General features: G+C 37.6%; 1 protein-coding gene across 4 annotated transcripts; it reads right to left on the reverse strand.

Annotated features, from left to right (window-relative positions):
• Window positions 1-5,278: 5,278 nt before the first annotated feature.
• tnnt3a (troponin T type 3a (skeletal, fast)) lies at window positions 5,279-12,781 on the reverse strand. Of its 4 annotated transcripts, XM_053237081.1 has the most exons (15): window positions 12,715-12,781; window positions 12,275-12,314; window positions 12,154-12,164; window positions 11,322-11,336; window positions 10,374-10,562; window positions 9,386-9,403; window positions 8,535-8,553; window positions 8,338-8,383; window positions 8,107-8,223; window positions 7,921-7,998; window positions 7,713-7,826; window positions 7,496-7,608; window positions 7,321-7,411; window positions 7,121-7,161; window positions 5,279-5,573 (listed from the first exon to the last, which is right to left on the reverse strand). In XM_053237081.1, exons 1-15 carry the CDS (start codon window positions 12,764-12,766, stop codon window positions 5,537-5,539), a joined length of 981 nt encoding a protein of 326 aa, XP_053093056.1. In that variant the 5' UTR covers window positions 12,767-12,781; the 3' UTR covers window positions 5,279-5,536. The 4 variants fall into 4 exon arrangements, with proteins under 4 accessions (XP_053093056.1, XP_053093057.1, XP_053093058.1 ...); XM_053237082.1 differs by lacking the exon at window positions 11,322-11,336; XM_053237083.1 differs by lacking the exons at window positions 9,386-9,403; window positions 11,322-11,336.
• Between the last annotated feature and the right edge of the window lie 2,507 nt (window positions 12,782-15,288).

A 15,288-nucleotide genomic window follows, 5' to 3' on the forward strand; every position in this document is an offset into this window, starting at 1 on the left:
TCTCGATTTATTTTGAATTCTGCTTAATAAAGTTAATTCTGCTTAATTAAAATAAACTGCATTTAACAAATAGAATTAAATATAATTTAGATTTGACAACGACAATTAAACCTTGTTTAAATAATTCATTAATTCAGTTAAATGGCCTGTTCAGATTGCTGAACTCTGAACAATCCTGTACTGGCCTTATCATTTCTGATTTTCTCCCTGTTTATTATTCACCGCAATTACTTCTTAAATAATTGAGTAAATTAAAAACGTCATTTCGCTTAAAATGAAAAGAAACCACCCCCAGAATTTATCCGACCAGAATAATCCGATAATAAATGTCTGAGTAAGTGATAAGTGATTGTTTGTGAATGAACCCCGCAATCAAACTCCAATTTCTCTTCAAATAATGCTCTTGATTTCATGGAACAACAGTTTATTCAAATGAACGCAATATTTTCCCGAATATTCTCTAAAGTAAACTCGTTCTTGACTGGAATATCATTTTGTGCAGAGACCTTGGAATTATAATGTTTTATTTTTTCAGAAGAGGAAATTGTTGCTGTTAAGAACACATTGTTTTCATTCAGCTTAATATAGGTGATATGTCCAAGACAAACATTATGAGAACATTATGATTATATAACATTATTATACAATAATTTACATTTAATGAATATATATATATACATTTTTTCCCTAATAATGGAATGTACAAATATAAACAGCACACTCGATAGTTCAAATAATGTATATAGAATTTTGGTTAATTTATAAATTACATATAAACTATAGAGTCAATAGCTTACACTGAATTTTTTCCACGCAGACCTAACAACCTGCTATAACCAGATCATGTGAAATATCTCATTCCCTCTTTCAGGTTTATATAAAAAAACATTTCAGTTATTCTGTGCGCGTTTGACTTACAATTACAATTTAAAAAAATTACAATTTAATATTCTGCTATTCTGCCACGAGAAAGGTTTCAGTTCCCCTTTATTAATTGCGAGATATTTCCATTTCACACTTGTAGCACTTCTGTAACTGAGTCTCAGGTTTAGGTTGTTCTGAAATGTATACCTGTTGAATAAGTACATGAAAGTAAATGTAAATTGACATTTCGCAAATGCACTTAAATAAATAAATAAATAAATAAATAAATAAATAAATAAATAAGTAAATAAATAAATAAATAAGCACGTACGGTGGTGCAGTAGAGAAAGCTAGCTATGGCAGCAGCGCCACCTGGTGTGCGAGCACACATCACACATCCATTTCTTATGCACATGGTCTTATGGTTCCTGTGCTCTTGTATCTATACTATGTGCATCTAATCACTGACGTTGCAAGTACCTGCAAATTAATTTCTTGTCTACATATTCTCATTATTTATTTTATCTTGTGTAATTAAAATATTACTCCTAACCTATAAAGCATTAAACGGTCTCGCTCCGCAGTATTTAAGCGATATGTTAGTACCTTACGTTCCGCCGCGCCTACTTCGCTCTAAGGATGCAGGCTGTCTATCAGTACCACGCATTGCCAAAACCACGGCAGGGGGCAGAGCTTTCTCTTACCAAGCCCCAAAATTATGGAATAGTCTCCCAGTTAATGTACGTGAAGCAGACACGGTCTCAGTGTTTAAGTCGAGGTTGAAGACTTATTTATTTAACCTAGCATTTAGCGACTAGTGTTTTTATCAAAGGAGTAGATCTGGGGGACTCGTGGATGTTGAGTTTTATCTCCACACGGTGACTGTGAGTGTACCTAACCACTTTCCTTCTCCTTCTGCCGAGCTACACTCCTGAGCTGCCGGTGATCCAGACCCCCCTACGCTCTGGACCAGATGAGCATCACTCCTGAGCTGCTGGTAATCCAGACCTCCCCCTCCTTCACTCTGGACCTGTCCACCGGCAATGCTTCACACTGCCACGAAAACGCTTCAGCTGTTTTCTATGGACTACACCAACACACATTGTACTCACACACACGCGCACTACAGTGTAAACCCATATGAGGATGGGTTCTCTGTTGAGCCTGGTTCCTCTCAAGGTTTCTTCCTATCACCATCTCAGGGAGTTTTTCCTTGCCACCGTCGCCCTGCTTGCTCATCAGAGACGTCACACACACACACTTCACTTTACTTTTGTTTGTGTAAAGCTGCTTTGAGACAATGACCTTTGTAAAAAAGCGCTATACAAATAAAAATGAATTGAATTGAATTGAATTAATTTCAAATTCATTATTGTCCACATTGCATTTTACGGTGACATTAATAGGGTATAAGCAAAGCGTAGGCAACTCATAAAAGACCAATGTCAACCACATGCACTGTACAGTCAAAAGTTTGTGGACACCTGACCATCACACCCATACTGTATGTGAATCGCTGTAAGCACACAATTTTATAGGATGTCTTTTGATGCTGTGACAATTTCCCTTCACTGGAACTAAGAGGCCCAAACATGTTTCAGCATTACAATGCCCCTGCGCACAAAGCAAGGTCCATGAAGACATGTTTTGCCAAGGTTGAAGTGGACGAACTTGAGTGGCCTGCACAAAGCCCTGACCTCAACCCCACTGAACACCTTCAGGATGAATGCTGAATGCACCGCAAGCCTCCTCACCCAGCATCAGCGCCTGACCTCAATAATGCTCTTGTGGCTGAATGGGCAAATCCCCACAGCCACACTCCAAAATCCAGTGAAATGCCTTCCCAGAAGAGTGGAAGTTATTATAACAGCAAAGGGAGACTACATCTGGAACGGGATGCTCAAAAAGCAGATAAGGGTGTGATGGTCAGGTGTCCAAAAACTTTTGGCCGTATAGTGTATCAGATAATGTGACAGCATATTCAGAGGGATGGAGGAAATAATAAAGATGATGAAAAAAGCCAAATACATCAAATATGTATAATAATTCAAAAACAAAAATAATGTATACACATATAGCTATGCAGAATAAAATATCTTGCAAAATATAGCCTAAAAAAGTACACGTTTGCATGGATGGGTTAATCATGATCAGTTGTGTTTAAATGTTAAATTTCTGCAATTTCTGCAGTTTATTCTATTGATCAGCAAATGCAAAACATTTCCCTAACATTAGCATTTGTGTCTCCTTTTCATATTATTTTAATAACCATTTCATAGTCTGTATCAACTTTTTATCTAATGCAGCCCATTAAATGGTGAAAAATACAATCAGTCAATACAATCAATATGTTCATACTTATTCTTGTGTCTTTTGTTACTTGGCCATAGCTCTTCATAACTCCTAGTAATAAGTAACTAATTCGAAACACAAAACATAGCCTATACTATTATTATTATTATTATTATTATTATTATTATTATTATTATTATTCCTGGAACATCAAACAACAACAACAAAAAAAAACTGTTAACTGTGTGTTTCAAGTACTAGAATAAAATTGTGCCCGTGATCTGGTTGATTTGTGCTCTCTTTTAAAGATTTAGTGTAGTGGAAGGATAAGCTGAACAAGCAATTTGCTGTGGCTGGGCTACAGATCACCTTTTTAAAACTCCATTATTGACAGAGATTCTTTAATTACTTAGTGATATCAGTGCCATGTAACGTTAGCCCACACTGCAATATGCTACTTTTGGTACAATATGCTACTTTGGTACTTTCTTGAGTTCACGCTCTATAAATGTAGAGTGAAGCAGAACTCCAGAACTATCAGTTTTCTGAATAAGGTTTTAACAGCGGTCAGTATGTACTGACACTAACTGCTGACACTATGTTAGGCACACTCCCAGTGTGTTCTGTGGCCACGTTATTTTCAGTGGAGGTGTCAAAGTTATTCTGTCACACATTAGTAATATGGTATGATTTGTTGACAGTATATCATGCCTTTAATGATTAAATGACAAATTCGTGCCACCACAACTTCTACTATTGTCACACTTAGCAATTTAACTGAACAGATCATGGGGTGATTTTATTGAGTATATTTCCTCATAAACCATTGAAACAAATCCAAACCACTGGCTCGAATGATTCCCGGCACCAATCGTATGGCACACACGGCACCCCATTTTTCAACCACAACTTTAGTTCCTACCTGCAATTAGTTCCTATGCGCTGCTTGACTCAAAAAAATTGTTTTCACTTAGGTGACTGCGACCTACACAATTACCCACAATGCAACATGTTTTAAACTATGCAGCTATTTTGATTCCCTAGCTAAATCCCTAATGGATTGGTCCTTGTCATGCAGATATGCCTTCTTAACTGACATTCAAAATATTTCATCTAGTTTCTTTAAAAAATCTTTCCAATTTGTTAAAACACAATATGAAATACACACAAAGTGTTCTATAGTCAACTCATTCACCCCAGGTCACAGTTTAGCTACATGTACTTTAACAGTAAGATGGGTATTGAGATCTCTCCTGGAAGATCTTTACTGTTTGTCAATATTATTGAGTTGTTTTTTTTAAAGAAAATTGTCTAATTAAGTTGTATGTCTCATGTTAAATTTTGATTAATCCAGTTGTGAGGATGAATGAGTTAAACAGTGCATGAAATTTCATTGTAAGCTATATATTTTGGCTACTACCCTTTCTCATCGAAACTGAAAACATTGGGTGGAGACTACACTTGCACAAGAGACAACAGTAGCACTTACTCAATGCCCTCAAGAGACAAACTGCAAGTGTCTTGAGCGACTTGTGAAGCAGGGTTAGACAGTTGACTTATGTCTGTCCTCTGGTTTCCCACCACCCCTCAAAAACATGTCAGTAGGTGGAATGGCTATGCTAAATTGACCCTAGGTGTGAATCAGTGTGTGAATATGTGTGTGTGAATGTGTGTGTGCATGTGCATGCCCGCATGGTGCCTTGCATCCTATTCAGGGTGTCGCACCCAGTGTTCCCAGGTAAGTGACCGTGAGCAGGATGGAGCAGTTGCTGAAAAAGAATGAAGATTCAGATGGTGTCCTGCAGGACAACAAGACAACAAGTTTGCATGGAAACATTGTACAAAATTCTTTATAGCCAGTTCACCTGGTCTTATGAAATGCTGAAGGAAAATGGCAGTAATCCTTGTCAGGAAAAGGTTCCAAATAATTATTAGGTGGGAATGTTTTTTTTGTTAATGACTTTTTTCAGAAGCAGCTTTCGTGTTGACAATGCTCTTGACTGTATGCATTTTTTTTTTGTTGCATTTTTTGTTTTCTGTTACAAAAGATTAATAGGCCTTTGGGTAATGAAAATAACTGTAAATAACAGAGCTTATGAATGACAAAAAACAGCACCCCTACTGACAGTGGCTTTAGAGTAACACTTTATTTACATGAAAAAATTGAGAACCAAACAGAGGTCCAAAACAAGGAAGTGTGAGTGTTGAACAGCTATTATTACAGAGTCCTGCAGAGTAGCTACTTAGTAGACCTGTGACTACTAAAACTACACATAGCATTGTCACTGCAGCTGGTGGATGGTCGCTTTTTAGTAGACTGCACAGTAATCTCCATCTGTCCATCAGCCATGTGCTTGCTAAGGATTGTGGAACGGTCCACTTACTTCCTGCGGCGGGCGGCAGCTCCCTTCTTGCTGCTGTAATGGGACAATTACCAGGAACAAGCAAAGTCAGACAGTCTACTTCTACTACTACCTGTTCATAAGCCAGGTATATAAACCTTTTTTTAAACCACAATGTGACTGTAAACCTGAAGGCATTTAGAGTGGCACATTTTCTTAACTATAGTGTATTCAGATTATACTGCATGCTACATGCTCAGTCACACCAGGCATCACTTACCTTTGTAAATTTATGTCAAGTCAAGTAATAGACTTGAAATAAATTTGCCTTGAGACACAAGACAGTAATTTCTCTTTGACTGGCAGAAATGAGGTGTCCTGGGAGGTACTGGTTAATCTTAATGAATGTATGTTTAATGTATAAATAAATGTTGAATGTATATTTTTCAAAAATGGTGAAATGCTACTTATTCTGTCATGCGTAACATCAAAATGATGATGTAAAATTATTAGAGTAGAATGGAATAAAATAGAATAGAATGGTGTGGGATAAGGATGGTCAGTGGTGGTTCTACACAATCTCAGCTTGGGGTCCAGGTGAGAACCAGCTGCTCTGTTGGAGGGACCGTTTTGCCCATACTGTTGCTCTGCTAAGCAAAGAAAAATGTCTGTGAAATAGAACAAGTTGGAAAACTAGCTAGCAACTTAATGTTAATCACACATCACAATCAACAAATTGTTAGAAATTGTTAGCTCACTTCATAATTTCCAAATCTTGATGGTTACTGAAATACAACTAAGAAAGAAGTGAGCTGGGATTTAAAGTTTTAAAATAATACAGTTCTTTTCCTTCGGTATTACACAGATGTTCATAGCTTTTGGATTTCTGTGGCTTGACGTTCACAATAAATGCCCCATCTAAAAGCATCTAACTATGAAATATGTTGGATTTTTTTTTTCCACAAATAAACTGGCTATTTCAGATTTTTCATTTAATGGTTCCAAAGGAAGGTCTATCCTTGTTGTTATAGCAACACTGGCCCTCCTTGGACCCCGCCTAGAACCACCACTGGGGATTGGGTGTGATATAGCAGACTCATAGAGGTCACTTTACTAAACTTACTGTTTCTGGAGTTCATCAATGCGGTTTCTGAGTGAGAGGACCTGAAAACAACACATCAACACATTTTAACAAGCATGAAAGCATTCACGGAGGGGGAACCGGCTCTCACCTTGGTATGTCCAGCCCTCTTGACAAGGTCTGGTGGATCAGGACGACATGATACTACATACTGTAACACCTTAATTACAGTCTGATGTATTTACTTACACATTGTCCATGTCATTTGGAGAAGGAAGTGCTTTGGTCCTGTTATAGTACATATATATATATATATATATATATACTGGTATAGTTATCTCTCAAGACTTACGGACCTGATTACCTGATTTTTTTCCCTACAAACAAAATGAATGATTTCATGTGCTTATCCAAAAAAAAGGAAATAAAGACCTTGCAGTTCACCTGTTCCTCTCTGTCACTCCTGCCCTGTAAATGTACTGAACAAGCAAACACAGAGCATGCTCAGCAGGTAGCTCCAACTAAACCTGTAACAACTTACAATTTACTCAGCTCCTCCACTCTCTTACGCAGTGTTGTAACCTGGAGGAGATTGAAGTTGGGTTTATATGCATCTCAGGTAGAACTTCTCAACCTCGATTTACTGAGAACATTTCTAACTATAACTATTCTGACTGCGAATGATTAAAAAAAAAAAAAAACTATTGTATGATGGTTATTTTAAATATGTGAATTTCCTACCTCATATTTCTGTTTCTTCAGCCTCTCCATATGGTCAAACTTCTCGGACTCCAGGGTCTTCATCCATTCGTGCAACTCCTTTGCCTTCTCTCTGTGATGCAAGTCAGTGAGGTTAGATCTTAGCGCCATCTGCTGACTCACTACCAGCTCTAATTCATATTGCAGTACAGCTTACCTGAGCTTGTCCTCGTTGAGGTGGTCAATGTTGAGTGGCTTACGCCTCTCAGCCAGGATCTTCCTCTTCTTTTCTCTCTCAGTCTGTTTCTTGCCACCTCTCTTGGAGTCAGCCTGGAATTTATAACCAAAGCTAAGATTTAGTACACACATATTTAAAAGACACACATTTGAAAGTGATGTATATGTCTGAACAGGACAAGACAATACAAAATCACCTTCTGCAGGTAGCTGCTAAACTGGGAGCCCATGCTGGACAGTGCTGACTTCTTCTTAGCCTCCTCGTCAGCCTTCTTCTTGGCATCAGCCTCTTCCTTTCTCAGCCTTTCTTCCTGTTGAAGCCACAAGTAAGTAAGTAAGTATGTGTATGTTGGATTACAGATGGCATGAGTGTGCAAATGAGAAATACTGGTGTGGCAGACATACCTCACGCCTTGCCTGGCGCTCCTTCTCCTTCTCAGTCATGATCCTCTGCTGCTCTGCCCTCTCAGCTCTGCGCTTCTCCTGTTAGTGAATCCACCACAAACAGACACATATTACTCTGGTCTTGATCTTTGATTCGCCTAATCTCAAATTATTGCCATTTTCCATCACATTCACAAAGGCACCCACAATTCTCTCCTTGAGAGCGATGAGCTCCTCCTCCTCCTTCTTCCTATGCTCGAAGTGAGCATCGATCAGTGCCTGCAGTTCCAGGAGATCCTTGTTCTGACGCTTCTTCTGGATGTCCTGTTTGGTAGACAAGCAAATCCTTGTTTCACTCAATATCCAAAAATGCCACTAGAGTGACTATTCTAGCTGAAAAAAAACATAGCTGTTAGATTATAAGAGAAGGACACTTACATCAAAGTCCACTTTCTCACCCTCAGGGATCCTGGGTGCAGTTGGCCTTTGGTAAAAACATTAAAAAAAGATTCAGTTGTTGTTAACAAATGCATTTGTATATAATAAATCCCTGTGTAAATTCCAGAACGGAGTTTAAGTATTAATCTTTGCTCACTGTATTCACAGTGATGCTGAATGTGGCTTTGGCTACTTACTTGAACTTGGGCTTCTCCTCTGTAGATTAAAAATGAAGAGGGGACAAGTACACAGCATTTTGTTAGAAGTCCACTCATGGTAGTATATGAAGCAAACTGGTATTTCAAACCAAAACTCAAAAAATGGGTAGTAAACTATTTAACAAACACATAATTATTTCACATAATGGTCAAAAGATTAGAAAACAACAACAATTAAAAAAACTAGTTTACATAAAAATTAGGTACACATTAATACATGAACATTACAAAGACATTTCGTGAATTAGATTAAAACTTGTTATATTGAGTTATTTTCATTCTAAGGTTTTACTGATTTAAATCAAAGTTAAATTTAAATTAACTTTGCAAGAAAGACAAGAAAAGTAAGAAAAATGTGATTTGCTTCTGTTATCCAAGGCCCAACCCATGTGTGTCCATTTTGGACTGGTCCAAAATGATGCCCATGCTTGGTGGCTTAGTTAGCACCTGGTCCTCCCTCTTGATATGAGTGGGTCAGTGATTGGTGCATGACATGCAGATGAAGTTGCATAGCAGGGTTAGAGGAATGCGCGGTGGCTAGTGGTTGTTAGCATTTTATATTCTTTCACCCTTTTTCCCCAAATAGATTTAAATATGGACACACCATTTATCCATTTATGATTAGCAATCCATCTCTGTCTTTTTTTATAAGTCTTATCCTTAAGTTTATTGGCCAATTACAAAGCAGTGCTTCTTGCTCCAAAAGAACATGTTTTACTGGGAGGAACCTCAGTGCACACATCCTCAGACGGAGACTACAAACAGCTAAGACAAGGGACCAAGGTGTCCTTCCAACATACAAAGGTAGGATACATCTGTAATCAACATACCTTCCTCTTCAAAGCCCTCTGCATGCAGCAAGCAATGAAAGCAAAAGCAGAATAGAAAAAATTAGCAAAGGCAATACAGCTGTATATCTTACAAGTTTTAAGGTGATACAATAAAACACACACTAAAAAAAGAGAAGCTGTATTTTTGGGAGATAATCACTTATGAGTATTCCCCATAAATTATCTTCAGTAAGCAAATTTAAATAAATTTAGGTGTGGTAAATTTTAGCCACAATCTAAAAGCACAGACAGTTCGTTGTGACAGTTCTGAAATGGGAATTATGCTTTGATGAGAGGAGATCTAACTGAAAGGTGAACCTGAGGATTTTCACATTATACATTATTATTTTCTCTAACTCATCAAAGTTCCCATAAAATTTTGCTTTGAAGTGAGCATAAAGTACAAATCCTTAAATAGGGCAATGATTTAACAACTTCTGAAATATAATTAAGTACACTGACTATATTCTAATCACCCCAAGTAAGGATGAGGACTGAATGAATAATGCTCCAATAAATCATCAATTATCTTCCACAGACATTTTGATAATAATGTGATAGTTTTAGCCTGTGCATGCCAAAAGCATCACAGGGCCTCTCTCTATCACAGGCAGTCATCATTATTTGAGCAGAAGAGATGATGAGTGATGATGGTTCATATCAAGAAGCTTAGCTTATGGTTATATGGCAGTGAAGCAACGGGGACAGTCTGAAAGCTGCATCATACACTGCACAGTGTAAGCAGAGAGGGGCAGCAAAACTCAATATAGCACCTGGGAGTCACTTGTAGGCATGAATACATGTTTAACTCTGACAATTACCAGGTAAGAAGAGGAGGTTATGAATTGATTACTCAGGAACCCTGAGTGTGGAAGGTGGGGTAAGAGGTGGGGTATGACCCGATTAGTGCACTGTGACTGGCATGTAATGGGATGGAGCACACTGCTACAATATGGTGAAGGATGAGAGAATATTCCATGCCACATACCTTCTACCACAGGCTCGACATCTTTCTCAGGTTCAGGCTCAGGCTCAGGCTCTAGGGCTACTGGCTCTGGTTCTGGCTCTGGCTCAGGCTCTGGTTCAGGCTCAGGCTCAGGCTCAGCCTCAGGCTCAGGTTCGGGTTCTGGGGCTGCCTCAGGAGCCACCTCTACATCTACTACCTCCTCAGCTACCTCTATACATGTGCAAGGGGGTGAGGATGGGGAAAGGATGGTTATGGTTAGAGAGGTTAGTGGATGGGGCACAGGGTAAGTGATTATTGGATATTAGAGGGAGAAGAGTGTGGTTATTAGTAGCCTGGCTGGCAGTAATGGAGTGGAGGAAACACCAAGGCCACCAGGGGGCGCTATCACAGGAAATGTAGCACATGGGGCAGAAGTGAAGGAAATATTGGTTACACAGATGATGCAGAAACAGGGACCTAGAAATCACTTTAGAATAGTGTTACTGCTATTAAATGGCAAATGGATCATTTGGAAAATCAGTGCTTGTGATATTGATTTAATATGTCAACTGAAGATCTGAGTAAATGTGGTTACTGTCAGTCTTGCACAATGTTTGCTACTTTGAAGCCTGTCTTAGCTTCAGAGTAGGTTTGGTAATTATTCAGTTAAGCTATACAAATAAATAATCACTTTAGAACACAAGCATAGCTAAGCGAAAGAATGAGAGATCAGTAAGCTAGCAGGTGACATGATATGGACTGGAATGGAAAGCTTCAAATGATTTGTGGGTCCATGAACAACACAGTGACAGTAAAAGACAAAGAGATGATAATAAAGTTAAAGCATGCGAGAACATTTATACAGCATCTCTGGTAGTTAAAAAAAGTAGGGGAATATTGTGGGTAAAAATAATCAATATTAGAAAATTAGCATCAATAGAGAATTAGTGTTGATGGCAATAAAACGTCCATCTAATATATGTATTTTACCTTCATCGCCGACTTCTTTTTTAATTTGTAAAAAGAAAGCAGTAGATTAGCAGAGTTATCAGTAGTGTCCAGCTGTGCATAGATCGGTGATCTGTGTACAGTTGGAGTCATGCCAAGCATACACAGTCCATTCCTCCACAGCTGATAAATTCATACGGTTTTCACTGAATGCACTTAATAACATTAAAGTCATCAAATTTCATCAAATGTAAGGGTATGTGACCTTATCCAGCTGTGGAGTATGCAAAGTGTATTTTATCAAAACAAAGCGCAGAAACTGTTGCAAATGGATTCTTTCATATTTTGAATTGGATGATTGGAAATGAAATGGTTTATGGTTTAGATGGTATTTAGCGACACATTCATAATTCCTGAATTACACTCTTAGAAAAAAGGTGCTGTCTATAGCTTTAAAGGGTTTTCTTGGGTTTGTCCCTGTTTGGTTGTGGGGTTCTACACAGGGTTTCTCAATTAGAAAAGTGCTTAAGCAGAACCCCTTTAGAAAATTAGAACCATTAACCACCCAAAGAACTTTTGAGGAACCCATTTTTTTAAGAGTGTATCTTCTAATTGTCAGGGTTTGCTGGCAGTTTTGGTATCATGCATAGTTAAAAAAAAATGTATATATGCCACTGATATTAAAGAGGCATTGTTCAACCAAAAGCTTAATATTAACACAAACTGAACAAATGTATATTGAGATATTTATGATTGAGGAAGTTATAAATGACTCAACCAAATACTACAGGAAATAATGACTTTCTGTAATTGCCAACCTTAAAACTGAATCAGAAGCAATAATTGGTATTAATGGTAAAGTAGCAGTACTTACCCTGCTGCTCACTGAAATAAAAATAAAGCAGAAAATGTAGTTATTTTTAAATATTTATCCCAGTGTTAAGTTCAATATTCTTGATGTAAAAGTTGATTGATGCCATAGGAAGAACACTCACACATCCTCTGTGTCAGACATGATGATAGTGGACTTTGTGACTGAAAGGGATAAATAGATTAGATTCTTGTGGCAAAAGCACAGAGTCCACCTTATACTTGCTCATCCTCAGACTATATATAACAGCACTCGGAAAATGCCTACACTTGCAAACTTGCTCTGCTAAGCTATAACACTGTCAGAAGAGCTGGCTTATTAAAATGAGTGTGGACAGGAATGGACAGGATACTGAGTTTCTTTAAGTTTACCAACCCACATTCCTGGGCTTTTCCACTGACATGCCATTTCTGCTAAGATAGACAGCAACAACTAGATTATTAGCTATAAAAATCTTCTGAAACCCAAGCTGTGCTGAGCTGTAAGTGAGACGTCTCCACATATGGTTTTATGGCAATGTTCTTTTTGACTCACTCTGAGAGATTAATGAGCCTGTCAACATACCAGGTTCAATCGTAAGTCCAGACGTCAAGCAATTTCCATCAGTACAATTCATTTATTGAAAAAAAAATGATGTTGTGTCTTTAGAAAAATTAAATTTTGTGATCATGATAATCTTGTGATTATGTATTTTGATCCTGACTAAACCTAGGAGCGAGTTATCTGAGTTAGCTGCATTACGTCTGAGTTAGCTGAGAGAGACCTGAGTCAGCACTAATGTGAGACATCCTTTAAGGTTTCTTGAGTGTAAGTGTTCCATCTTAGACAGGTGCAAGTGCCTTCCTGACATGGTTCAGGATCCAGTTTCCATCATCAAGATCAGATTCTTTCTCTTGGAATAGTATCTGTAACACACACTTCATTCCCTTATGTGGTCATGGTGGATACAGATACGGTTTTGGAACTTTTGTAGAATTTTGTCAGAACTTCAAGCCATATCCAAGGAAAATGATATCATGCAATCTCTTTACAGCCAACGTCCAGTTAAGAAATGCTGAACTGAAAACTGACTTTTTTGAACATATCAACAGCAGCTTTTAGATTAGATTAGAATACATAATAAGTAATGCTAGATGTATTATTGTAGTGTTTGCTATTTAATAATAATTCAGTAATTCAGATAATTCAGTGTTTTAGATTTCTATTTTGCTGTTTTTTTACCCTGTTTTTACAATTGACATGTATATATACATGTATACGTATATATCCCTTAAAAAGTATCCACTTTTATAAAATAGGCCCTTTATTAAAAAGGCCCTTGAGAATTACCATTAACCCAACATTAAACTGTAACCAACACTAATGCAGTATTCTTATATTTTATATAAAGTTGTAAGTGTGCACGGTAACAACCGACACTGGTCTGACTGAGCCAAACGAATCAATCAATAACAGTAGCTGCTACAACAGCTAACACTAGCTAATATACTGAATGAACACATATGAACTCATACACGCTCATGTTAACCCATTCTGTTTTACTCAAAGAAAAATAATAGCACCAGAAATGTTCTTTAGTGTAATATATTAATTCTTTCTTTACCTTCATAAATCATAGCATGACAATCTTTCATACATATTAACAACATTTATACATGCTTTGTCTTATTTAACAGTCTTTAACTAGCATGCACACTGCAGTGCTCTGTACATTTGTTAACAAATAGCTAAACTATTAACCTGAACCTGTTGTAGCTCCCTCAGTGCACTAGTCTTTGCTATGTTTCTTCACCTAAGAAATACCAAGGGTTTCATTCATCAACATCTGTGCAGGTGGTTGCAACCACTGGAAATAAATCTGTGTTAATTTCTACTGATGATGAAAACCCCTGTTGTGGACTATTCTCTGCTTTAAATCCTGAATGTTCCTGCACAGTGGCAATGCTTTTTGCACACGTATATCCTACTGATATACAGGTGGAGCAGGATGCCCTGTTCTCCACTTACTGCTTTCTCTCATTCACTCTCACACACACTGTCATCTTCCTTCCTTTCCATTACTGTTCTCTTTCTGTCTCAGTGTCTGCTCTCTCTGTCTTACCTCAGAAAAGCTGAAAAGAAGTGAGCTCCCTGGTGGCGGAGACTGGCTGTAAAGTTCTGCAAACATCCAGGGCCGATTAAGTCCTTCTGTTATAGTGATACTTGATCTGTGAAGGCCTCCCATTGGCCGAGAGAGCATGGTGGGCATGGCTAAAGAGGCCAGGTCCAGGTCTTGGCCTAGGCACTGAATAAGGAGATGGAACGATTGAGGGAATGTGGACGAGGCACAAGTTTAGAATGAGGCAAGACAGCATCGCTATATTTGCTGTTGCATTAGGCTAGCAAAGTGAATCTTACGTCTGAAAGTGAGTGGGAAAGGAATTTAAAACATGGAGGCATCAGCAGGGTAGTCATAGGCTTAGAGCTGGGTGTTTCCTCAAGGAAGGGTTTGCAAATGCACAGATGGGGAATCTATACATATGTGGAGATGCCAGTGTGTCAAAATGTACACTTCAGATCTTGCATAACTGATTGAACATTAAATAAATTATGACAAATTGAATGAAGAACTATACCCCACATTTTCTTTTAAATTTAGCTTTCTGAAGAGTGATATTCTACCCAAACTAATACATATATGTATATACGTGTGTGTTTACTGTACTGTGCGAAGGTCTGTCACATGCAAAGAAATGCTTTAGAGCAAAGATGCCTTCAAAAATAATGAAATTAAATGTTTATATATATATATATATATATATATATATATATATATATATATATATATATATATATATATATTCATCAACAACAACAATAATAATAATAACAATAATAATAATAATAAAAATGATAATATTTCTTTTGCCATGAACAATTTGAATGAATTTCTGAAAATAAAGCATGAAAAATTTATGTTAACATAAAGTAATTTTGCTATGGCAACATATCCCACATGACTTTTTTAGTGTCCTGATGACGTAAGGTTAATGAAGTGTCTCTTAATGTAAGTATGTAAATTTCGTAAGTACGCCTGCTTGGTGGCATCATAGTCTTTCCACACCCTACTTTTGCTGTCAAGTTTACAGCCATGGGGTT

This window comes from Pangasianodon hypophthalmus, chromosome 9, assembly GCF_027358585.1.
Source record: "Pangasianodon hypophthalmus isolate fPanHyp1 chromosome 9, fPanHyp1.pri, whole genome shotgun sequence".
In the NCBI taxonomy this organism is placed as follows: domain Eukaryota; kingdom Metazoa; phylum Chordata; class Actinopteri; order Siluriformes; family Pangasiidae; genus Pangasianodon; species Pangasianodon hypophthalmus.

Excerpts from the sequence above, each read along its gene's own strand:
- tnnt3a (XM_053237081.1), bottom strand. The coding sequence starts at position 12,766 with ATGAATTGTACTGATGGAAATTGCTTGACGTCTGGACTTACGATTGAA. Across the intron at positions 12,315-12,714 it reads TGGACTTACGATTGAACCTG|TCACAAAGTCCACTATCATC; the intron begins GTATGTTGACAG and ends TATCCCTTTCAG. Across the intron at positions 7,162-7,320 it reads TGAAGAAACAGAAATATGAG|GTTACAACACTGCGTAAGAG; the intron begins GTAGGAAATTCA and ends AATCTCCTCCAG.